Raw genomic sequence first — 26699 nt, 5'->3', positions numbered from 1 at the left:
TTTATTCCTACAACCCTCCTACACATAGAAAACAAGCACACTGCGGAACAGACAGATTAGAACCTCGTATGGCATACATGTCTGTGGAAATGGTGTGTTTTTGTTTTCTGGTGTGTGTATGGATGGAAGAAATAGTGAAGTGTTCCATTTTCAATGGAGCTTTTTCAGAGCATTCTTCACCTTCATTCTGTTTAAAGTGTAGCCATAAGCCAAGGTCTAGTAAGTTCAGAGGTAAGTAAAGTAAAGTATAGTAAATGAATCAGTGCTTTTCAGACATGAGTGGCAGGAGTGGTTCATGCACTACACATTTTTTATGCTTCCTGTCATAGACCTTAATCTTTCTTTGGAGAGTCATGGGTCCCTTTGGAATCCAGGCGGGCTGTGTAGCAATATTGGCAGAAACTGTTCTTATAACCAGGGAGCAGAGCAAAGAACACATATATCCCTGGGGGCATTATTGTGTGAATCCTGACAAGCAAAGACTTCACTTTTCAAAGAAATAAGATTCCTTAACACTAAGTTAGTCTTGCATTAATTACACCACATATGCTATAATGATAGAAAGAAATGAAAAATGTAGAGTGCAAGAAGGGCACAAAACTATTGTCAAGCAAAGCTCTTCTGTTCTCACTGATGCTTTACATACTCACTAATCTCCAGATTATCTGTCTCCCAGCTCCAGTGTGCAGCCCCTGACATCCCCCTCCATCCTGCATGCTGCTGTATACATTTCTGTGTCCAGAATTGGAAATATGTGCTTTCTTTGTCAAGCACCAGTGCTGCCATCTCTTCCCATGTTGGTTTTAACCTTAGCAAGAAATATAATGCCAGACTACTGTTTAGGGAGAAGAGAATTTGTAATAGCTCTGGAAAGAGTATGAAGCAGGAACTTTTGCTAGTCTTGAGACTGGCTCCTGAAGTTGCAAAGCATAATTTGTAGGCACCCAACATTATATATCAACAGGCTTCGTTCCTCAATCTTTGACAACTTTTCCCAATCCTTTCTGTTCTCTCTAGTGAAAATTACAAATGTAGCATATATCAACCTTAATCCAGATATACCTAATTCAAATGTACACATTGACACACACATAGCAGAGACTCTTCCAGGTTTCTGTATCTGTATCCCTTCTTCCCTCTATTATGTAGGAATGTAAATCTTTGCTTCTATCATTCCTTCTTCAAAGTACAATTGATTTCAGTGATTTTCATCCAAGTCTATGTGAATATTGCATTGCTTTCTATCACTGTGTAGAGGAGTTCCTTAGGAAAAACTAATTTGTACAAAAATACACAATTTTTGGTACAGAAAACATGAGTGGGGGAATTATTTTGTGCAAAGTATACCAAATCCTGTTTGCTCAGGACATACATGCAAGAAAACTACATTATGTGTTTCTCTGCTGAATTGTATGTTTATGTAAAGTTTATGCAATTTGTATGAATACCTGATTCCTGCATGGAAAAAACAGCTTGTAGTTTTCCTGTACAGTATCCTATAGCAAACCCAATCTTTTCCTGTAGGAATTTTTTGCACAGGAAAACATACATACTTTTGTCCAAATGTAGTTTACTCAATAAAGTCTGGAAGTAGAGTGTAGAGTCGCATAGCTGGTCTCCTTTTCTTTTACAGGTGTCTTGAGTGGCCATATCCTCTTACTTCATTTAGGATGTGAATATTAATTAATATACTTCAAATCCCTAGGTCTTTCATGGTAAACATATGAAGTGCATTAGTATTGATATTGGGGAGATTGGCGGTGGCAGCTGCAATGAGATGCTTATGTCATGTAAGATGAACATTTGATAGCATAGTGGCAAAGAGACTTAGCTACCCATTGAGAAACCAGCTTGTGAGTTTCTCTTTTGTGTTACAAATTCAGTGAGTAGCCTTCAGGCGAAATGTTTCTTCTCCCACTCAGCACACCATCTCATATGTGTAGTAATAATATGGGCAATACCTTACAGAGTTGTAAGAATTGCAGCATTACATATGAGTAGTGCTTTGAGTTGTCCAAAGCACCTATAAATGATAATGAGGATTTTAATAACTTGTTAGGAGTTAATGTTCTGTGTAGTACTGTTGTTGTGTGCCTTCAAGTTATTTCAGACTTATGGAGACCCCAAGGCGACCCTGTAATGGGGTTTTCTTGGCACGTTTCTTCAGAGGGGGGTTGCCATTGCCATCCTTTGAAGCTGAGAGAGTGTGACTTGCCCATGGTCACCCAGTGGATTTCTATGGCCAAACCGGGATTTGAACCCTGATCTCCAGAGTCCTAGTTCAACACTCAGACCACTACACCACTCTGGCATGCTGATACTAAGGTACTGGATGTAATTTTCCCACTTGCAGAAACCATTTAGGCATAATTGTTGGCTGGTACTGTGTTTACATATGCTACCTGTTCAAAGAATTTTATAGCTCGGTTTCAGAAACATGCAAACTTTATTTTAAAAATCTGCCTGCCTTTAATCAGAACCTGTTTTAAACCAAAATATTACAATTATGATCTACTGGATCAGTTTCCAGAGGAGAAGTTGTGTTAGTCTGTTGCAGAAAACTAACAAAGTGTCTTGTGGCCCCTTAATGACTTACACATTTATTGTGTCATAAGTTTCCCAGGACTAGATTCCACTTCACTGAATGCTTAAAATGTTATACCTGCCACTTGAGGATAAGAGGAGATTCTGAGAGAGAGGGAGGAGGCATAGAAGGAAGGTTGTAGAAACTGCTCCAGGTGGACTTCCCCCACCCATGGCAGCTATTTACTACTAGTTGCTCTATAAGAAGAATCCTGATGATTTGGTGCATTAAATATTATTGGGATTAATCAACTTTCATTTTTGTGTTTGCATCCTTGAAAGGATTTCTGTTTTGAACAGCGAGATTTACAAATAACTTTAAGGGTAAATCCACACTGCAGATTAAAGCAGTTTGACACCACTTTAATTGCATGATTCTGTCCTACAGAATCCTGGGATTGCTAGTTTGGTGAGATATTCAGCCTGGTCTGTCAGAGAGCTCCATCAAAACTACAAATCACAGAATCTTGTAAGATAGAGTCATGGACGTTGTTGTAGTGGTGTCAAGCCGCTTTAATTCTGCAGTGTGGGTATACCCTAAGAAATGCATAATAAATTCACATGTTGGCTTTGGTGTATTAGTTTCAACCTTTATGCTGATAAAATGGAAGATTGCAATATTACATCCTGCAAAGTAAACCCTTTGTGTAAAGAGTGAAAATGCCATGTTGGGGCGTTTGTTTTTGTTCCAACAGTTATGTGAAACTGTTAATAGAGTTAGACATCATTAATTATATAGTAAATCACATTATCTTCAGAACAGAAACTTAGTCCCTGGGGGGAAAAATCAACAGGTAGGCTACTTGAAGCTGGACATTTGGAGTCTGATTCATCAGTCATTGGGCTCTGCTAATGCCCTCTCTGGATAAAGTTCTGGGTATTCAGTCCTAAATGTAGCTGTTACAGTTTTACCATGATCAAGTATTTCCTGAAAGACAAGGAACTACTACATGTAAAAATGGTGGATATCTTTTCTCACTGGAACCCCACCTAGTCATGACTGAATTTTACTGTGTAGAATATACTGTGTATGTTGATCTGTATGGGACTGAATCCTTTTGGCAGGATAATGGATTAGATGGCATTTTGGTCTGTTTCAGTCCTCTAGTTCTGTAGCTCAAAATATGATAGTCTCAGATTTAAAGGATGTAAAATTTCCTGTAATGCTTGTTAAAACCAAGTAGACATTGCAATTTACCTTCTTTAATTCCACTGAGTTGTAGAATTTCAGTATGCTTTACATTTAAATTAAGTAATAAAACCCCAGAGTTAATTTCCATCTGAAAATCAGGATGTATTTAGCCACAAAAGCACATTAACATTTTAGCTAGATTTTCTGTAAGAGAGACAGGAGAGGAAAAATAGATGCAAATAGCTTTTGCATTCACTCTTATTTTTTATCATATTCACTAGTATTTTTTATTAAATTTAGGCACAAAGAACTTAGCGATGGATGTTACAGTTTACATACCATTAACTCACATTTATTCATTAGCAGCAGTGCTCTGTGTTGTACAGAGCTGGTGAGATCATTTTGCGATGTCTTGAAGTTTAATGAGATTTACAGGCTGCATGCTTGTGGCCTTTTGTCTATTGAGAGAAGTAATTACTTGATAAAATGAAGTGCATCACTGTGAACAATTGACCCCTTGGTACAATCCAGACTGGTCAGCAACCTAAATCCACACTTTAGTGCCATCATAATAGCTTCAAATTTAAGAGTTTCCAGGGTGCAAACAAAAGTATTATCTTCCTTCAAAACAAGCCGAGTTCCATTTTCTGACTTTATGAAGTATTTAAACTGAATGATGTTGGAAGAAATTGAAAACTCCTCTGGAAAGCCATCCAGCCTGCTTTTGGACACCAAAACAATGCGAGATTTTATTTTTGTTATGAAATCAGGAGCATTGCAAAAAATCCGAAGGCCCTGTGAACGGTCATGGCTGTCTGTTATTTCTAGAAAGGTAGTCTCTCTGGATGCAAGCTGCTCCTTCTCCCACCTGGATTTCACTGCATCAGCTAACACTTTAAGCTGAAAGAATTCTGCCTCTTGTGCCAGAAGTTGGTTTTCTTTAAATCCCTCTGGTAGAAGCAGCTCTCCATTCCGTAAGAAGTTCAGAACATGCCTAAAGAGCAGACCATCCCTGTCTATGAAATAATGGCCTTCAGCATCGGACGGACATAGAATTTTCCCATTTACAACTCTTTCCAAAAAGGAGTCTGGATACTTGGTTAGTGTTTGCATTTGCGTAACATACAAATATCCACCAACATTGAGAGTAACTGGAGACATTTTACAGTTCTTGCCTTGATCGGTGCCTTCCGGGTCGTTGCTTTTTTTGCCGTTCTCCGTTTCACGCCTGTTTGTTTTGGGCTCCATTCTTAAGAATGCCTTTCTTGCCTTTGTCTTGTTTTGCTTCGTATTGCGATTTCTGCTTAAAGCACCTTTATTCAGCTCCAGAATAATGATAGAATGGGAGTGCTCTGAGCGTTGCATGAGCTCGTCAGCACAGTTTTGCAGTAGGTGGCGTAGAAGCTATGTATGCAGTGTGGTATTGGGAGCATGACTGGAAGGCACACATTTGCATTTAACTGTATAAGGGCAAGAGGATGGCTGGGAAGAAAGTGATTCTCGTTATTTTTCCATTGGAGTCCCAAGAGCTGAAATTATGAAGGGATCTTTTTGTTTTATGGGGAAAGAAATTTAACGGTTACCTGGGTAATTTAAGCTCAAATATATGATTTTAAAATTACGAGAGGTTTGAAAAATCCATCTCTATAACTTTGTTGTGAAATAATTTTTTTTACAGATTACAAACAATGATCCCCTGAAACTTAATTCATTTAGTAATTTTCAAAGGGTTTCATCATTATGCTGAGATTTTGCACCTTGTGTGTAGAGATAATAGTTTCTGTATTATCTAATTAAAATCACATTTAAAGGCATTTCTTAAAGGCATTGGTTTATATATAATCCATTTATGTGGTAAAATGTTCAACATGAGAACAAAGAGTTTAGGTGTGCTTTCTTAGAATATATTTTTTTCTAAGAAATCTTGAGAAGGGATGACTAATTGTTATTATACTGGTTTTAATTAATATAGAGATATTTGACAGATTAATTTATTCTCAGTTTAAAAAAGCACTGTCTCTGTGCGAAAGAGAACAGGCAGGTGTGTAACAAATCTTTGGATATCACATAATATTACAGCTTAGCAACACTTCAGTTATGGAGAAAAAATATTGCAAGATGCCACTGAAAACGCTGCTTCCTTTCTGTGCATAGGAGCTATGGCTGAGGTCTTTTTTTTAATAAACGTGTCTTTAAAAATGTGTTCTGCCTTTTTGCAAATATTTACAGCAATATAGAAAACAAAAGGAACTGTGCAAATGTGGATGTCTAGTTGCTTCGAGAGGATGCTGAATTGAGAAGGGCAGGGTCTGCAGCTTTGCATTCCACAGCAAGAATAAGAATTAACACTTTCAGTCTCCTATATACACATCCTTTTAAAAGAGTACTTGGAACGTTCCTGGCATATGTCCCAGCATTAGAGAATAATTTGGTAGCAAAGATATGCTGTAGTGTTATTATAGTCCTTGTCTTAATGTTTAAGTTAGCCCATCCATGACAGAAGATACAAACATTGAAGGAACAGTTATTATTCACACAATTAATTTTCAACTGGTGTCAGCTTCACCAGTTATATACTAGCATTACTGCTCTTTTTCCAGGATTACAGGTGCATGTACTGTATATCTGCTATCTGACATCTTCCTCCTGTGTATAAGAGAAACGAATACCTCTACACCAAGAGACAAAGTGTTGTGGGGAAGGATGCAGAGCTGGCCAGAATATATAAGAATGATGCAATCTGTACAATTAACAGTAAATCCAATAGTTCTTGGATTCAAAATCCTCAGTCATATAATGGACATTTGCAAACTCTTCAGCCATGTTAATTTTTTTTTTTAGTTTGTTGTCTTGAGAAACGAATGGAGATGACTGTATACAGATATAATACCGAAATGAAATTTATTACGGCCAGCATAAAACAATATAAAAAGTACAATATTATACAGTGCCTAATAGAAAAAATAATATTAGAACTTCAACTAGCTGATCTGAAACCATAGTTTTAAAAGCTGTAAATCATATATTCATTCCAGTGTGTATTTTCAACATGATTCATTGTAGGGACTAAGAGCACAATCCTGTTAGTGAGTTATGTTGGTTGCATGAGTTTAATTGCTACTAAATCCTCTTGGACTAGCAGAACAATATCATATGCTGAAGTTAATCTGCATGAGGCTAGGAATAACAATGCTTGTAGTGGAGCAATACTGGAAGAGCAGATGCACTGGGAGAATCTATTCAAAGAGGAAAAGGATGCAGTCTTTTGAGGACATTTGGAAATAGTTTTTTCTTTGTGTTGGCAAATCAAATGAACATATTCAACATGTTCTGAAATATCTGTATTGGCTGCCACATTCAAGGTGTATAATATTAGGGTACAAATTTTCTAATGCTTCAGAACTTACATATGTAAAGGAATGCATTCAGCAGTACTATCTGGAATTTAAGATAAGTCAGGGAACCTATGCTTGTGGTATTCCAGAGTTGTGTGGCTCTCTATGGCTATCACACATGGCAGAGTTTCTTGGTAGTGGCAACCTCTTAATGAAACTCCTCCTTTGGAGATCTGGTTGTCTTATCTTTCAGGCAAGTATTAAAAAGCAAATACATTTCCAAAAGCTTTTAGGGAACATGCCAGTGTTTGCTTTGTCTTTTTTTTTTTTGCTGCTTGTTTGAATTGAACATACTTTAGACATTTGTAATTTATTATTTTTCAAAATCTGTTAGTTGCCATTTTAACCATGTGTGCTCGCTATAGATTATAAGCCATCGTGGCCTTTTATATTGAAAGGTGGGGTATAAATGGAATAAATCGACAATATTATACTAGACTAATGATAACATAAAATACAAGGTCATGTGTTATTAATAAGCTGATACTGCGTTTCTCGTAATTGATTGAACTGATTTGTATTATAAAAATAAAACAATTTTGAAAAAACAATTGAGTAGCGTGTATAGAGAGACCAGTTAATTTTGAAGCATAAATAGAATTATAAATAAATAAAATGATCAACTTCCATCTTTTTGTGATTCTTGTTGCTCATTTGGATCTCCTTTTGTTCAAGAGAAACTGTCACTGGAAGGAATAGTGGTCCAGCGTGCAGAATGCAGGCCTGCAGCCAGTGAAAACTATATGAAATTGAAAAGGTGAGCCTCTTCTTATGTTCATTAAATCTGTTGTGTGGTAGCTTGAAATAATGTACGTATCTAGGATTTAGAAAAAAGCATCCTGCAGTGTGTTCCATAGAATTTTGTCAAGCACAACCTTCTGGCTGTTCTCTAATTCACACTCTTGTACTCCGTTTGCTGTATTCTTGGGAAGGGGCTTGGGAAACTCCACTCTTTTGCCCTAGTTCACCCACCCCAAATGGGTTTCAGATTGTGAGTGAAAGGAAGTTAAGTAACATTCTACATAACTTCTCTTCCTCCTTGTGTTCAGTCTTGTGCCTGTTTGCACTGAACTAAATGGAAAATCCTTCTTTACTTACTCCTTCCTTAGATTTAAGGAGTTTGCTTCAGTCTGCATATTTTTGAGAGGTTTGCTAGGTTATTGTGAAGCATCTGAGTCCCTATCACCATGGTGACCAGGCCATTATGCTTTGCCTTGCCTGGTAGAGCTGCCCAGGTAACTGGTGCCATGCAATGGATAAGATCTTCCAGCTGGCACTCTCCTGCCCCCATTTTTGGCACACTACTTCACACTCCCTCTGATCTGGACATACATTCTAATAAGGAATAAGTCCATTGCCATGCTGTGCCTAACATTTTGAATGTGTGTGATATGGATACCTAAAGATATGGCACTCCTGCCATGGAGCAAGAAAAATGGTGGATCTGGTTGTGTAGTAGCTGGGTCTGGTGTCCTTATGGCCCCTCCAGTGCTGCAGTGTTGCACTGTTCGTTCTTCCCTACAGATTAGAGCTGTTTTGTATGTGCTGTCAGTTGGCTCCGTAACTGGTTTGGAAACTGTGTTCAAAGAGTCATTATCCATGACTGCACTTCAAACTGAAGGGAAGTCTCAAGCAGAGTGCTGCAAGTTTCTGTCCTGGGGCCAAAGCTCTTTTATCAGTGACTTAGATGATGGGTTACAGAGAATCCTTATCCAGTTTACACGTGATACAAAACAGGGAGAAAGACAGGAAAAGAATTGAAAAGGAACTAGAACCAGAACTAAGCTAGAAAATTGAGCAGAAATTAATAGAATGAAAGTCAACAGAGACAAATACAAAAATGTATATTTAGGCTGCAAAAATCAAACACACACTTATAGGGTAGGGGATACTTGTCTTAGCAGTACTGTATGTGAACAGGCCCTTGGGATTATTATTGATCCTAAATTGAACATGAGCCAGCAATATGATGCTGCAGCAAAGAAGGCAAATAATATTTTAACATGCATTAATAGAACCATAGTTAGAAGTTGGAAGAGGCCATTCAGTCCAATCCCCTGCCATGTAGGATTACACAATCAAAGCACCCCCAACAGACAGCCATCCAGCCTATGTTTAAAACCCTCCAAAGCAGGAGTTTCTACCACACTCGGAGGTAGTGTATTCCACTGTTGAACAGCTCTTACTGACAGGAAGTTCTTCCTAATATTCAGCTGGAATCTGTTATCTTGTTTGAATCGATTGCTCTGTGGCCTATTCTCTGGAGCTGCAGAAAACAAACTTGCTCCATCCTCAATATGACATCCTTTCAGATATTTAAACAGGACTGTCATATCACCTCTTAACCTTCTATTCTCCAGATTAAACATACCCAGCTCCCTAAGTCGCTCTCTATAGAGCATGGTTTCCAGACCTTTGACTATTTTGGTTGTTCTCCTTTGGGCATGCTCCAGCATGTCAACATCCTTTTTGAATTGTAGTGCACAGCACTGGATAAAGTATTCCAGGTGAAGCCTGACCAAAGCAGAATAGAGTGGTACTATTACCTCCCTCAGTTGAGACACTATACTTCCAATGATGCCGCAGAGAATCACATTCACTTTTTTAGCTGCTTCACACTGTTCCACTTGTGGTCTGCTAAGACTCCTAGGTCCCTTTCTCACATACTGTTGTCAAGCCAGGTATTGTCCATTCTGTATATGTGCATTTCATTTTTACTGCCCAAGTGAAGTATCCTACATTTCTCCCTGTCATCTGCAGGTTTAATAAGCATGCCTTCTATTCTTTTATCCAAGTCATTGATAAAGATGTTGAATAGCACTGGGCCCAGGACAGAACCCTGTGGCACACCACTGGTCACTTCTCCCCAAAATGAAGAGGAGCTATTGCTGATCACCCTTTGGGTTTGGCCAGTCAACCAATTACTAATCCACCTAACAGTTGTACAGTATTGTCTTGCTCACATTTTACTAGCTTGTTTGCAAGAATATTATGGGGAACTTTGTCAAAGGCCTTACTGAAATCAAAATATGTTACATCCACAGCATTCCCTTCATCTCCCAAGCTGATAATTTTATCGGGGGGAAAAGAAACAAGATATTTATTTATTTATTTACTGTATTTATACCCCTCTTTAGCCAGAAAGGCCCTCAGAGACATTTCCCTGCCCTCAGGTTTACAAGCTAAAAAATAAATGACACAAAAGGAGAAGGGAATGGCAGTGGGAAGAGGAAGAAGTTCTTCTCTCTCTCCGAGGCCTGGACCATCACAGATATACTGGAAGGACTGCTCTTCTTATTATTTTAGGCCAGGCCTGATTAAGCTGGCCGGCCTTTCTGTCCCTTTGAGGCTATATAATGTCAGATGGCAAAGAGGGAGGGCTTGTCTTCTTACCTTAGGCCAGGCCTGGTGGAGCTGGCCAGCCTTTCTCTCTGAGATTAATCTGGCATGACTTGTTTTTGAGAAACCCAAGTTGACTTTTTCTGGTTACAGCATTCTAAGAACAAAACATTATGGAGACCAAAACATGAGGAAAGGTTGAAGGAGCAGGTCGTGTTCAGTTTGGAGAGAAGACTGAGGGGCAAAATGATTGTACTCTAAATAGCTAAAGGGCTGTCACAGAGAGGAGAGTGCAGATTAGTTCTCTGCTGCCCCGGAGGATAGGACAAAGTTTAATTGTTTAAGTTACAGCAGAATTTTTTTTTTACAGTAAGAGCTGTTTGGCAGTGGAACCAATTACCTAGGGAGATGGTGGGCTCTCTTTCTCTGGATGTCTTCAAAAAACATCTAGACAGTTATTGGCTGGGGATGCTCTAGCTGGAGCTCTTGCACTGAGCCGATGGTTAGACTTGATGACTTGCGGGGACCCTTCCAACTCTGTGATTCTACGACAGTTTAAATTACTGTATATACTCATGTATAAGTATTTTTAGTCAAATTTTAGTTTAAAAATTGACCCCAAAAAACTTGAGCCAACTTATCCATGGGTCAATGTAACTACTGTATTTTAACTCATAAAAAAAGGAACTGTCCCTTGGTGAGAGACAAGAGTGTAATCTGTCCTGGAAGCACTGACCTCCCTCTGTTCTCTCATCCATTCAGTCTTTAGTATAAATTATGCCTGCTAGAATTTTGTAAGTTCTTTGACACTATCCATAATCTTGGCCCCAAAACGTGTTCTCAACTTATACATGAAGTCGACTTATAGTCGAGTATATACAGTACATTAGCAATATCTAGTGCCTTGGAGTTGCTCCATTAGCAGAATGGTTGGCCACAATTTGATTAGGAAGATTAGCTGTCAGCTATTTTGATTCTGTCCCCTATTTTTCTTGCTGATAGTCTAGTACAAATGAGCCAAAACACCCTAAAGGCACCAGATCCCATCTGATCTTGAAAGCTAAGCAGCCTTGATAAGTATTTGGGTGGTCAGTCCTGATTAGTTCTTGGATAGGAGACTGCCAAAGAATGCCAGGTGCTATAAGCTATATTTTAGTGGAAGGAACTGGCAAAGCTACCTCTGAGTATTCGTTGCCAAAGGAAATGGCATGGAATTCATGGTATCAGCATAAGTTGACAGTCAACTTGAAGGCACATATGCACATATTCTAGTAGGAGAAGTGTACGCCTGCACGGACCTCCAGTACCTTCCATTATTGTGAGAATTGAATTTATTATAGTCTCTAGATTCCTTCTATGAGGTATGTGAGAGAATTTCACTGTGTTTCCAAGCCCAACTCCCAGGCCACGTTTTGTGCAAGCAACGCCTTTAAAAGGCGGGGTAGTGGTGGTGGCTCTAGATTTGTTGGCCATCTGCAGAGTAACTAAGCAATTACTACTTCCCCTGTTCTCTATGCTTTGCCCTAACTCCTCCAGTTACTATGAGAAGGCTTCACACTTTGGGGACATATTGCATGTAAAATATCAGCAAGCATGAATTCAGCATTCATATTCTGTATGGCAAAAGTGCTATAATTTGGACACAGCACATGCCAGGGAAAGGGGTGTCTGATATATCAGCAATTAATATATTAAGCTGTTTTTGGTTTGTTTAATTGTTACTGAGGCAAATCAGTTGCTCGGTCTTACATGTTATCTTCTGGCTTTCGTGTTGTTCTGATCTTATGTCTCAATTTTTTGCGAGTGAGTTTTTCTATGTTGCCAAACTGTCAGATGGTAATAGCATGGGTCAGTGATCACAGTCAAGTTCTTCCAGGTGATGTGTGTTCTAACTAGGACACATTCTTACTTGAATATTCTCCTCTTTCCCCTTCTCTCTTCATTATGCACTCCTTCCAATTGTTGAGAAGTTTGAAAGCATGAGCAGAAATTCTAATCTTATTGTTAGGTTTATGGCTGTCAGGTTTATGCAGCCTATAAAGCCCAAGCGACCTCACCCACTTTTCCCTGCTGCTCAGTGATAAACCATCAGTTAACTAGCAGGGAAAATGCAAAGTAAGTAATTTCATATAGAAGTGCTATGGGGTATGTGTGTAGAGTGAGGAAGGAGGTGGAAACATTTAGTTCTTGAGATGTTTTTGGACTGTAAATCTCAGCAGCTTCAGGCAACCTACCCTATATTGATGAACGCTGGGAATTAAATTCCAGCAACATCCAGACAGCCACATGATTTCCAGTCCTTGACATCCCTTCTCATGATCTTGATGTGCCAAAGCAGTAACCAAGGCAATGTAGGTGGTACAAGGAAAACAATTGCCTTGGCAGCAGCATGATTGCTAAACATGGAAATAGGAGATTGAAGTCTCTTCTACCCCCACTGATCCTCAATCCCCACCAAGATCAGTTTCACTGTACCACTTAGTGTAGAGGCATGTGGCATTTTGTCGTCCCTCTATATTCTCAGATTTAAAGATTCAACTACTGAAACACATCTTAGGAAGACATTAGTTATGGCAGTACTAAGTTCTCCATTGTGTTGTGAAGTGATTGTTACCTTTCTTTTTTTGTTGTTGTTTGGCTTGCATATTCAGGACACTCTTCCTTATTCTCACCTATTATGGGTTGCATCCAGGAATATTCTTCTTTGGACAGCAGTGTTATGCTTATAGAAAATAAAAACCTGATTGAAGTGGGTGTGTCTTTTTCTACCTGGCAGTACAACCCATGCTTTTCAGCAGTATCTTCTGACCTTCTTTGTAGCATTGTGAGGGGGCTTGAGGTTTCACATACATAAATCTGAACTCAGGCCTATGTATTTTCATATATACAGTACTACCAACCATCACCATCATCATCAGTATTAGTACATGAGTGCCATGTAAGTATGTTTTCTCTCTCTTGTTTGCAACATAACTGTGTGGTAAAACCTTTGGTAAAAATATCCTTAATTAAATCCCTGGGGAATTTTCACAGTACAAATTGTTAAGAATTCTATAAATGTATTCCATTTTGCTTTTTTTTATCTCTGGGTAAAAAATAAGAATGTTGCTCCGTCATTTTAAAATTCCCCTCAATCTCAGGGGGAAAATGCACATCAAAGAATTGTAAGATATGTCCTCCCTTTGTATGTGTCTAAGGTTTTGTGAAAGAAATCTCAGCAGGAATATGTAAGAGAAAAAGAATGGAACTTCCAACTTGTTCTATGTTTGTAGGAGTCATAACTGTGCTTTGAATACCTGTTTTTATGCAGTATTCTCAAGCAACACAACAGCCTGTAATAAGAGCCAGTTCTTTTACTTGTAACCATACATTATTCTATACTAGTGGTGGGACTTGTGTAGCTCTCCAAATTTTGTTAGACTGAAACTCCAATCAGCCCTTGTTAGTGATTAGGAATGCTAAGTGTTGCAGTTCAGCAACTTTTAGAGGGCCACATCATTTTGATCAGTGTTCTGTACAAAATAAATAGGTATAGCAATTTTCTACATTCTTGTCACTTACCTGGTAAATGGACAGTTGCTGCTAATTTTGTTGCATATGATCCACAGGACTTCCCTTCAGACACTTTTCTGTTGTGGCAGTATTACATTTTTCATTGACAAAGGCTGCATCTACACTGCAGAATTAATGCTTTTTGACACTGCTTTAACTGCCATGGCTGTGGAATTCTATGCTTTACAGTTTTGTGAGACATTTAGCCTTCTTTGTCAAAGAGAGCTCTGGTGCCACAACAAACTACAAATCCCAAAATTCTATTGGATGGAGCCATGACACTTAAAGCAGGGTCAAACCACATTATTTTTGCAGTATGGCAGCAGCTTCAGATACATTAATTGGTAGTAGGGAAGTAGGACATTGGCAGAGTCCTCTAGTGCTAGCCATCGTATGACGATGCTTTGATCTGGATTTCCTGCATGGCAGGGGGTTGGACTGGATGGCCCTTGCAGTCTCTTCCAACTCTATGATTCTATGATTCTATGGAAAACAAAACAATGGCCAACAGATTGGAAATGATCAATATACATCCTCTTGCACAAAAAAGGAGACACAAAAGACTGCAGTGACTACAGCAAGCAAAACCATGCTCAAAATTCTGCAACACAGGCTCTAACCATACATGGAGAATGAAATCTCAAAAGTCCAAGTGGGGTTCAGGAAAGGAAGAGGCACTTGGGTCCACATTACATACATACAATGGTTATGGAGTGCACCAAGTATTCGAAAAGAAAATCAGCATGTGCTTTATAGACTGCATAGATCATGAAAGGCTATAGAATGCCCTTAAAGACATGGGAGTCCCTACACATCTGATAGTCCTGATATGGAATCTGTACTTAGGACTACTATCAGAACAGAACACAGAGAAACAGAATGGTTCCCAATTGGCAAAGGGCCAGACAAGACTGTATCCTGTAACAGTATCTTTTCAGCTTATTGAATAGCCTTGATTATTTCCCCATTTCTACCCTTAGAAAACCCACAATTTAGACAGGAAGAAGAGTTTAAGCAGTATATGGAATGGAAAAGTAGACATGATGAAGAACCTCCTTGTTACAGGGAAACCTAAATTGACTGATGTCCAACACGGGAGATGAAATCATAGTGGTTTCAAGAGCTACCTAATTTGCATTTGTTGCATATAAAATATCAAGCCCTTCCGCAACTCATATTGGACATGCCTCAACAGTTTCTTTTTCTAAATGCTGGTCTTGATTTGTGTTCGTTTGCTTTTGAATGACTAATTTCTTTGTAGAGGAAAGTGGGTTAATTCTTTTTCATAACATAGAATGAATTTTGAGATACCTTTTTAAAGCAAGCATTTGGTGACTGATTAGGTAAAATGTCTAGGCAAATATTAATGTTTCCCCTCATATTTCATTACAGCTGCCAACTTGGATGAAGGAGATTTTATAAAATAAGGGAAGATAAGGTGTGGCTATTAATGAAGACAGATATAAAGACAAAGGCATTATGTATTGGAAAAATATTAGCCTGAGACTGGGGACAGAAGGGTGCTATTACAAACAGGAGATTATTGCACCGATAAAAAGCCCAACTGCTCCCCAGTGGGACACATTCTGCTTGTGGGTTGCTGATGGGTTCCATCATACAGTATTTAATTCGCCACCGAGGCCACCGGGTGATTGCAACTGGGCTGCATCGTGAGTCCCAGGCATGCTTCATAGGCCACTTTTCCAAGCTGGGAGCTTTCTGTCTTGGAAATATGGCCTCCGAAGTCCTCCTGAGACCTGAGATGCAGCTGGGTTGCAATCGCCCTGTAACATTAGCAATGAATTAAGTATGATAGAACCTGCCAGCAACCTGCAACTTGACTGTATCCCTTTGGGGAGCAGTCGGTTTTTTTGTCAGTGCGATAATCTCCTTACATTCTGCATCTGGCTCTGTTGTTGGCTGCTCTGGGAATGGAATGCTGAACCAGGTGGACCTTTGTCTAACCCAGTAGGACCTAGCTTAAGTTCCTAGAATTTAGTTAATTCTTTCTTGATCAGGTTTGCGAGGTTCTTGCCAAACATGATATTCTCAGGCTTTCAGGACTGTACACATATCTTGCCTTAGTAAACTTGATTTTGGAGAGATAAGGAGTGCTGTTATGTTAAATTATGTTATGTTATTTATTTCCCACCTCTTCCCATGGATTGACACATTAATTAAAATATGAAACAGTTTAAAAGGACAAATAAGGCATACACATTCAAAAACAATCCACATTTAAAATCCATCATTTAAAATCATTGATTTTTTTAAAGAGTCATCTGGATAAGCCTGTCAGAAGAGACACATCAAATTGGGACAGCATAATCAACCGTCGAAACTCTTACAGCAGGTCATTCCACAGTCGAGGGACAGCTGGGGGAAAAGGTCCTCTGGATGACTGCAGTAAATATCTACCAAAAGGGATGAGTGTACAAGGCAGATTATGCGGGAAGAGGCAATCATGTAGGTAATCTGGATCCAAACTATGTAGGGTTTTAAAGGTGATAACCAACACTTTGTACCTTGCCCAGAAAATAATTGGCAGCTAGTGGATTTATTTTAATATTGGTGTCCTGGATGCCCCAGTAATCAATCTAAGTTTCTGAATTTGATACATAGGTAGCCCAATTACAAAAGGTAGCCCTTGAGCTTAATAGCAATCACTACCATCTTTAGGTCCTCCAGTTCTAGGTAGGGGTATAGCTGGTGTAACAGCTGAAGCTGATAGCAAGCACTCATAGCTGTTGCATCTGTTTGAGCTGTCCTTTGGAGCAAGAGATCAAGAAATACTCACAAGCTGTGAGGGAGTGGAACCTCATCCAGAACTGGCTGACATCTAAATCAGTTTAGGACCTTTTACAGTAAGCACTTCTGTCTTTTCTGGATTCAGCTTCAATTTGTTTTTTCTCATCCAAGTCATTACCTCCTCCAGGCATTCATTTAAAGGAGACTGACTGTTCTTAGCTGAGGCTATATTTGAAGACATGGAGAAATATATTTGGGTGTCATCAGCATACTGATAACACCCTCCGCCATGCATCCAGTTTATCTCTCCCAGCATTTTCATGTAGATGTTGAATAGCATTGGGGATAGGATGTCAACTTGTGGTATGTCACATAACAATTCCTTGTTTGAGGAGCAGCTGTCCACAAGCACCACCATCTGGAACCTGCTCGAGAGATAAGACTGGAACAACTGAAGCACAGATTCCCAAATCTCCCAGGTTTTCCAGAAGGATACCATGGTCAATAGTATTGAATGCTAATGGTCCAAAAGCACCAGCAAGAAACTACTCCCTCGGTTAGTGCTCAGGCAAATATCATCCACAAAGCCAACCATAGCAGTCTCAACTCCACATCCTGGCTTGAAATGGATCTAGATATTTTGTATTGTCCAAGACTTCTTGGAGTTGCGAAATCGTGAAAGTCTTTTTAGCAGTTCATGGCATATGTAGAACACTGCTAGCACCACATTTCAGATGAGTTGATTTTCTTCATGTCAGCTTTCTTTACTGCTTTCAGAACCATAGAAAGAAATTGGAAATACTATGGTCTGGATAATTCTGACTTTGGTCAGAATAATATATTTTTACACTAGAGGACTGTACCCACTTCCTTCATCCTTTACCATTCTTAGTCATCTGAGCCAAGACATCCAAGACATGGTGATATTTTTAACTTCATTATGCCCTTTTTTGTTGTCTGTCTTTTATTTCTGTAATAAAGGAAAGACAACAAAAAGAGCATAATAAAGATACTGAATCCAAACCCATTTGTGTGAATTTGCAGATGACCACTCGAAGAAACACAGTTACAGGTGAGCAACCTGTCCATACTATCCTTCTGGGACACTTCTTCTTACCTCTGTAATTTCTATATTTGTCTGTTTTTTAAAAGTTCCTTCTTAGTATGAAAACAGTCCTCATTACTGAGATATTTTGGGGTTTAATCATATTTATTAATAATTTTCAAAGCTTAAAAAGCCAACATACATATGCAGGCTATATCATATCATGTTTTTTATTTCTTTCTTAGTATGAAAACATTCCTCATTATTGAGAATTTTATAATGTTAACAATAGCTATAGGATGACCAAACTAATTTCCCCCCTGTTGATAACAGGAACATGGGGAGCACAATTTTAAACTGGAAAATAGCAAAGTAAAGGGGTTACTCAGCCTCCACCTGGGTCCTATATAGACATTCACCTGCTTGCATGTAGGAGCAGGGATATGAGCATGCACATAAGCCCCAGCTCCAATGTTACCATATACCCAACAACTTTGCAGACATGAAGTCGAAGGCTTTCATGGCTGGCATCCATAGTTTTTTGTGGGCTTTTTGGGCTATGTGGCTGTGTTCTGCAAGAGTTTGTTCCTGATGTTTCGCCTGCATCTGTGGCTGGCATCTTTTCTGAAAATGCCAGCCACAGATGCAGGCAAAATGCCAGGAATAAACTCTTGCAAAACACAGCCACATAGTCCGAAAAGCCCACAAAAAACTAACTTTGCAGACCTTTATACATTGCTCATAGGTCTGTTTAGCGTTCTGTAACTGTTTCAGTTGAATATGGTTACCAAACTGTCACAAGCAGGAACCCAGTCTTATCAGCCCAACCGAACACAATTACAGAGCCTTATACAAATCCTCATACTCAGTTTGTGATGGTCTTGGAAATCTCCATGTCCATTGTGACATTTGGAGGATGCCACTTATGTGAACACCCACATTCATCTCCCCAATTGGCCTACATTCAAGCAGGTGAACAACGGTACAGGACTAGACTTTATTGATCCATGGGAGGGGCCTGCAGCTGTTGTTTATCCTAGTTGTAGTCAGTCAGATTTCCTATATCTTTAAACCTTTGCAAATAGGAACATCACTCACTCCCTACTAGAGAGAAATTAACCCTATCTTCTCTCACATTTGCCTAATGCAACATTTGGAGGCATTTATTGGCAGAGACAATTTAAAGACAGGTCTTTAGCATCTTAGCTTCCATGTCTCTTAGTTATAATTTTTTTCCCTTTTCTTTAGCAAGGTATTTTATTCTGCACTTCTCTTCCCATGCATTTCTTAAAGCTATTGATAGCAGCTGTGGTTTTGCTGTGTAAACTTTATCCTCTTCTGGATACCAGAAAACATGGTCTTATTATCTACGATAGTGCCCTAAATAAAGAATGGGCAACTGTGTGGGGCGAGGGGCCAGGGAACACTTCCCACCATCACCACATGCAAGTCCAAATACCTTTTTCCCCCTGCAGTTCCTCCCAAAATGGTAGTGGAATTGAAAAATGGAGCTACCTGTGGGATAGTACAGAGTTGTGGAATGCTTGTGAAGGTGGGGTTGGTGGTGTTTTCTCATGTTTGAGGGGCAACTCGTGCTGGCTGTTTGTTTGTTTGTTCTTTTACATTTGGGGGTTGGGGGGAACTAGTGAGGTAGCTTCAGAGGACACAAAAGTGGGGACCCAGGAGCTGCATGCAGCCCACAGCCTGCATTGCACCCACCCCTGTCTTAAATCCAATTGTTGGTTTCAACGGGAGTAGATCAACTGAATCAAATGTTAAACTAACACGTGTACAAGTCTCTTTGATACAAAAGGTCTACCGATGGGGCTGGCTGCTGGATTTAACCAAGATTCTTAGCATCATCCACTTCTACCTTTCCCTTCACTCTAGGGACTTAAAATACATTTTGTAATATTTTTGTTTTCTAGGTGAGATGTTTTCTAGATGATGTGGGTGAAAATCTAGGGAAACAAAAGCCAAGTAAAAGAGCCTTAGGTTGGCTTAATGGCTTGCTGGAAGAAATAAACTTTTCCACTTCCAGATTGTTGAGATCTGTAGTTGGTTCATCTGGGTGTAAGTCGTGATGGTTCAATTTCAACAACTGCTTAGATCAAAAGAGCATATCCCTGGTATTTTTCATGTAGGCATTTCAAAAATTAAAACTGGCTTTCACTTATATTTTTGAATGGGCGGCAATCTTTCTGCAAACTATTCCTCAAGGCCAAAAGCTCTCCACAGCTTTAAGCCTTGACAAAGGCCAAGCAATTATCTCAGTCCACATTATTCTTTCCTGAGAAGAGTTAAACATCATCAGAGCTGAGAGATTTCATCCTTGTAAAGAAGACAAAGGGCAAAAGAAAACTTCACTCTGGCTTTAAATTCTAGGATAATGCTTCTGTTAGCATCATACAAAATATAATAGTTTTTAAATAAGCTTTCCAAGGTTTGAGAAGAGAGTTTTCCATGGAATGACATTTTATATATAGAGAAAAAAATATAAAAACAAAAAAGCTGCAATACAAATGTATGAGTTTCAGCCTAAATCCAACCAGGTTAGACTAACTGAATCAATTGCAGAATAAATCAACATGAACGTAAATCCCATTGATTCAGTGGATCTGCTGTAGCCATGATTCACAGTGGGATTTAGACCTTAGTGAGAGTATAATGACAGAAAACATTAAGTCGTTACAGACTTCTCTGATTGTCATACACTTGAAATCACTTGTTTCAAAATTATCTCAGGATAAATATCGTATTCCTGGCTAAGACAAGAGTAGCAGAGAAGAAAGGTTTAATTGCTGTTGTCTCTTTTTGCCTTGTACTGGCAGGGCTTTTAAAATGTAAATTTTAGGATTAGCGAGAACTTGAACAGAACTTCAGAAGTGCATACATTCATTAAACTGCTCTTAAGATGCTGTATTTTTACCATTTCCCAACAGAAGTGACAGACATTTGACATAATTCTGTTATGCATCACATAGCTGCACATTGTCGAAGTCGATTCAGTTTACAAAATAGTCTGCATTTTATTAACAGCCATAGGGGGTGCCGTTGTGAGGGCAGAGTAGAATCTTGATGTTGATCCCTTTGGTAAAATGAAGTTTAGATTTATCACTTTTAATACCCAAGCATTAAAACAATTCTACTTGAAATGCCTTTGTTGTTAACTGCCGCTGAGTCAACTTCAACTCACCTGTCCTCAGCCTCTCTGCTACGGTCCTGCAGGCCCAGGCCCAGGCCTGTGTCCTTCCTGATCAAATCTAAAAATCTGGCATATGGTCGTCTTCTCTTTCTACTGCCTTCCACCTTTCCTAACATCAGTGTCTTTTCATAGAATCATAGAGTTAGGAGAGAGCTCAAGGGCCTTCAAATCCACACACACGCCATGCAGGAACACACAGTCAAAGTGTCCCTGACAGATGACCATCTATCCTCTGATTAAAAACCTCCAAAGAAAAAGACTGCACCACACTCCAAGGCATTGTATTTTCTCATTTTTCCTCATGATGTGGCCAAAGTATGATAGCCTCAAATTGAAGCCGCAGCCTCTAGACTGTGGGACTTCCCCACGGATCAAAAAGAACCTGCAAAAAGCGGGTCCTTTTTGCGACGCCATTACAACATCGCAGTGCGCCAATGGCACACTTGTGACTTCGTAATGGCACCGCAACGTGCGGACACTATGTGTCCAGCACGTCATAATGGCAGTGCCTGTCTGTACAGGGCACCACCATTTTGACTCCCTTGTCATGTGCGAGGGGCAAGAGGCATCTAGAAGCGCCGCCCCTCGCACGTGACGAGGGTGTCCTTTCCCATCCATCTGGACCGGGCCTTGACTTCCAGAGAGAGTTCAAGCTTGATCTTTTCTAGAACTCATTTTGTCGTCTTTACTGTCCACAGTATTCTCAGTACTTTTCTCCAGGACCACATCTCAAATGAGTTGATTTTCTTCTTATCATTTTTTTCACTATCCAACTCTCTTTTCCATACATGGTGGTGGGGAATACAGTGGCTTGGACTGTCTTCACTTTAGTGTTCAGAGTTATGTCTTTACACTTTATGATCTTGTTCAGTTCTTTCATAGTTGCCCTTCCCAAGCCTAGCCTTATTATTTTTTGATTGGAGTCCCCATTCTGATAAATATTTGAAGCAAGGTATGGGAACTCTTTGACTGTTTCGGTTTTCTCATTGTCTAGGGTGAAGTCTTGAAATGCATACAGGGAAGAAAAATCCCTTAATCTAAAAAGATTAGAGGTAATCTGGATAAAGATGTTCAGTAGATTCTGGATGTGATGGCACTGTCCGTGAAGGACCAAATTTATAGTTGTAGGGCAGAGGCAGAATCCTCCTGGACCTGGACTCAGTGCTGTCATTAAAAGTAGAAGTCATTGTAGTGAGTAGGAGTGTCTTCGGTTTGGTTAGGCTAGTAGTGCAGTTGTGTGATCCTTTCTGTCATTCCTCTGTTGTTCTTCATTCAGAGAAGACTTTTGGAACACGCCCTAGGTAAGAGCTGTCTTCTGGGATGAATGTAAAATACTGGCATTGACTTGTGAAGTTCTAAATATTTTGATATTAGTTTTTTTAAAGGACAGTTGACAACCGCATGAATATGACAAGCAGAGACTCTGCTGGTATGCTTGCTAGTGGGGCTGGTTTGGTGGAGGCTATGTAATACAAAGCTTTTTGGAATATTGCCCAATTGTTATGGAACTCCCTCCTCTCCTTGGAGAAATATAAATAGGCCCCTCTCTATTTTCTTTAGGTTGTTGCATATTTATTTTTAATGCCAGTGTGTAAAGCTTTGCTTTTAGAAAGTATGATGGAATGACTGGCCTCAAATTTTGCAATCTTTAAATGTTTAATGTTTGCCACATTTTCTATATTCCATGTTACAATTTCTCTTAGAGATGGTAAGGACTTGTAAAGAATAAATTCAAAAATATTTTAAAATTTTCCTGAAGGGGCAGTTGAAATATTAAGTTGAGGCCATCCTCCATCCAAAGAAATGGAGACTACTTTTTTTTCTGGCAAAAAGGATGAACTGTCTCTTTTGAAGAAGTAATTCGCCTTTTTAGATAGGTCTCTTGCTCAATATCCAGTTTTCAAATCCAGAAGTGGAAGGCTTAGCCATTTTCAAATGGTTTCTTGCTTTTGTAATTCATGTGGCTTCTGGACCCCCTTAAGATACCAATGCCTACTGTAAATATACCAGGATCAGCATGCCTTCTGAATGCCAGGTGTGGGGAGACAGTGGCCTCATGTCTTGCTTATAAGTATCTGTTTGCCACTGTGGGACACAGGAGCTTGGACTAGAAGAAATTTGGCCTGATACAGTTGGATTCTTCTTATGTCTGTTATGTTCTGCTGTTCCCTATTTGGCCAAAATTAGAAAAAACCTTTTTTCCAGGTGTAGAGTAAAACAGGCCTGTATGATTTCAACAGGAAAAAAGACACTCAACGCAGCTGGTGACTTCAGACTTCTTTTGTGAAAGCAAGGCATGGCGTAATTTGAATGGTTTCAGTTTTTCTATTGCCTCTGAATGCCATATTATGGTATGTCTGCTGCGTAGGAAGATTGCTGTTGTTACTGCAGTTATTTATCATTTATACAGCCAGACTGTGCTCTCTCCTGCGGTGGAGATTGTGCTCTTTTTGCTCCACATTCTGAGGTCCTTTAAAAAAAAAAACCCACTCCTTGGGAACCTGGCAGTTGTTCTTTACCCTGATGTGGAGGAGTGAGGGCTGCAATCTCAGTTTTGAGAAAATGTAATGTATGTGTGAGGAGCTATGACTGCATTCTGTCTGTAGTCTAGGACAGATGAAGCAGAAGGAGAATGCAGGCACAGAAGGGGCTCTGGCAGATAGCTCTGAGGGTGGGTGGGTTTAATGTATGTCTAAATGCTGTACATTCAGGCATGGAGTAGGGAAGATGATTTGCACTTCTGCTTGGTGCACTGGGAAAATATCCAGGCAATAAAATTTAAACCCCATTAGCAACAGAAAAAGTAACTTCCCTTGAGATTGACATTGTTTTTGGCATGATTGAGGTGATCTGCCTCCCTTCTTAGGCAGAGAAAATTGATTTATTCAAGAAGCCTCTCTTTTCTGCATCTGGAAAAATCTTTAGGTACTGTATAGGTAAAACAAGCCAAATGCAGTACAAATAAAAACATCTTATTTCCCTCCCTATCACTGTGTTTGTTTCCCTTGCTGAACTGTTTTTAAAAAAAAGTTGGATAGCAGCAATATCTGTAAGACCTCTGCTTGCCTGGGGCGTGTTTATTGTTGTCATTGTTATTAAATAGCAATTTGATAATAACTCACAGTATACCATAGAGCTGTGCAATGATCTACACAAAACTGTGTTAGAAGGGATAGAATCTGTCCACAAACAGTATAAAAGAACACGATCAGTTGAAATGAGGAAGGTGAAAGGAAGGCAGAGATTAGAAGTCTAGAGTTAAGGTGAGAGATCTTCAATTAAACAGTTGCAAGCACGGTGTTCCAGAAAAAGGAGGAATAAAAGAGAAAGGATGGAGACGTGGAACGGAAGGCTTAGCCAAGACAAGAGTATTGGAAGATGACAAGAGAGCAAAAAGAAAAACAGGGATGACAGAGTGAAAAGATTTAAAAATGAAAAAGTCATGAGATGTGTATATTTGTTTGCAAGGCTTGGATCACCACTGGTACAGTTGGGGCAAATATTCAGAATTCTCACTGTCTTTGGGCCATGTGCCACTTCTGGCACTGTGTGCACATGCATGCACACACGCTTCTGTACCATAATGTTGTCAAGATAAAAGTGCTTCTGGGAAGAGGGCTATAAATCCCCCTTCCCCATCTCTCTCCGTGGATTAATAGCCCACGTTTTCTAGCTGCAAAGTAAAAAGCTCTCATCTACTGATAGATTGTGATTCTCTGCACTGAAAGACCCGATCAACTGAAGCATGAAGCTGGCCTTCCTATGGTGGAACTCATACATATTCACAAAGGAGGTCCTGATTTTGGAACTGCTTCAGGACCCCAAGAACCTTAATGAGATCCATCATATTATCACCCTAAACAGCTTTAAGAAAGAAGGCCTTTTCTGAATAAATTCCTGGCCACCAAAAGAAAGGAAATCCAGCTTTTGATTTGACATCACTATAGCCACTTTTTATCGTTATTTGTGAATTTTAAGTATATTTTAATTTTAATCCATTTAACTGTATTTTAAGAGGAGTAGGTGGGAATGATGCTTTGTGTATGTATATTTTAATGTTGTAAGCCACCCGATTGCGTTTCGTAGAGGGGTGGAAACTTATCTATTAATTGAGACTTCTATTCTTATTGGAATGTTTGTGCTCTTCATTCTCTAACACTTTGATTAATTTTTACCCTATCATTCCTAAATATTATGTATTGTTTTATTTTGCAACACGTGCTAGACTTAGCCATTTTTTTTATTACAGTAGGTGTTTAATGGTCTCCATCCTTTCTTTACCAAAGTTAATTATTTGTCTTGTATTAAAGCCATTAAAGTATCCATTTCAATCATCTCTTTAAGTTTTACTAGCCATTCTTCATTTGATGGGTTTTTTCCATTCTTCCAGTATTGTGCATATAACATTCTGGCTGCTGTAACCATATACAGAGGTATCTTTCTGTATTTTTTCTCTTTCTCCTTTTCCATGCTTTATTGTTGTTACTTCTGGAGAGTCATTTTTCTTACCTTCCCCCTTATCCTGTTAGTCATCTTCTGTGGCCTGCTTGTCAGGAATTTGTATGGTGGTTGTATATGGTTTGTACCACTTCCCTGTGATTAGTGGTAACAGCCATAAGAGTAGTGTTATTAGTCTGGTTTAAACCTCTTCTGTGACAATAATTTCTGCAGCTTGCTTCTCCAAGCCAAATGTGCTCAATTCAAATTTTATTTCAGGAATATGGCTTAAATTCTCTACCTGACTGCACAGAATAGTCTTGACTAGAGTCCCATTTGACTCTGTGGAATTCATTGTGTACCTGCTGTGCCTAAGAGCAAAGTTCAGAGGTTTAGAAATGTATCATGATTTTTTTCTACTTTTGAAAGACCACTTCTGCAGAATTTATATAATAATTATGTGTAGTATTTATATGGAGTTTTGTAAGCATTCAAAACATTTCATTTATATCACATAGATAATTATTAATAATGGTCATATTACCAGTTGGACTTACTGGTAGGGAACAGTTGTCTTACCGAAAAGCTGATGTGAGTTTTGTAGCTGAAATGAGATTTGAGTCCCAGACACTTTTAGCTGTAACACTATATCTGTTCTTTGTATAAGCTGTGACTGATGTTTAATCCTCTTTCTTGAGAAATTGTTGTTTTGTGCTTTTAAGTCGCTTCTAACTTACGGAGACCCTAAGACAGCCCTATCAGAGGGTTTTCTTGGCAAGATTTGTGCAGAAGGGGTTTGTCTTTGCCTCCCTCTTAGGCTGAGAGAATATGATTTGCCCAAAGTCACCCAGTGGTTCTCCATAGCTGAGTGGGATTTCAGACTTTGGTTTCCAACTTGGAAACCACTACAGCAGTGATTCCCAAACTCTGTCTTTCTAGGTGTTTTGGATTTCAACTACCAGAATCCCATACCATTGGTCAAGATGGCTGAGGCTTCTGGGAGCTGAAGTCAAAAACACCTGGAGGATCAGAGTTTGAGAATCACTGGACTACACCATGCTCAGAACGAGAACTTCTTGAGAACTACAACCTATTAATTATTGCAGGTAAAGTGTTCTTTAAAAGTTTCCAAAATTGGAATTAAATTAAGGTATCATGAAATATTCTGCACTTTTATACATCTATCTCCATTTTATTCCATTCTAGCTTTACATATTACACATAGCAATCAGTCATGCTTGTAGATGCCTGTTGTCATTATAA

General features: G+C 39.2%; 2 protein-coding genes across 3 annotated transcripts in view; one reads left to right on the top strand and one right to left on the bottom strand.

Annotated features, from left to right (window-relative positions):
* The window catches only part of GTF2F2 (general transcription factor IIF subunit 2), a 91469-nt gene that overhangs the window by 40842 nt on the left and 23928 nt on the right, over positions 1-26699 (top strand). For both annotated transcript variants that reach the window (XM_089510990.1, XM_089510989.1), the window contains one exon: positions 7786-7867. In XM_089510990.1, the coding sequence (XP_089367116.1) occupies positions 7786-7867 (82 nt within the window). The remainder of the gene's footprint in view (positions 1-7785; positions 7868-26699) is intronic.
* On the bottom strand, positions 3852-5133 carry LOC149319045 (BTB/POZ domain-containing protein KCTD4-like). Its single transcript, XM_089510988.1, has one exon. It carries the CDS (start codon positions 5078-5080, stop codon positions 4190-4192), a length of 891 nt encoding a protein of 296 aa, XP_089367114.1. The 5' UTR covers positions 5081-5133; the 3' UTR covers positions 3852-4189.

The sequence above is a fragment of the Sceloporus occidentalis genome, unplaced genomic scaffold (genome assembly GCF_023333645.1).
Source record: "Sceloporus occidentalis isolate IW3139 unplaced genomic scaffold, rSceOcc1.0.p SCAF_2, whole genome shotgun sequence".
NCBI lineage: Eukaryota > Metazoa > Chordata > Lepidosauria > Squamata > Phrynosomatidae > Sceloporus > Sceloporus occidentalis.
The sequence above is the reverse complement of the archived record's forward strand: the minus strand, read 5'-3'. Positions and strand labels throughout refer to the sequence as shown.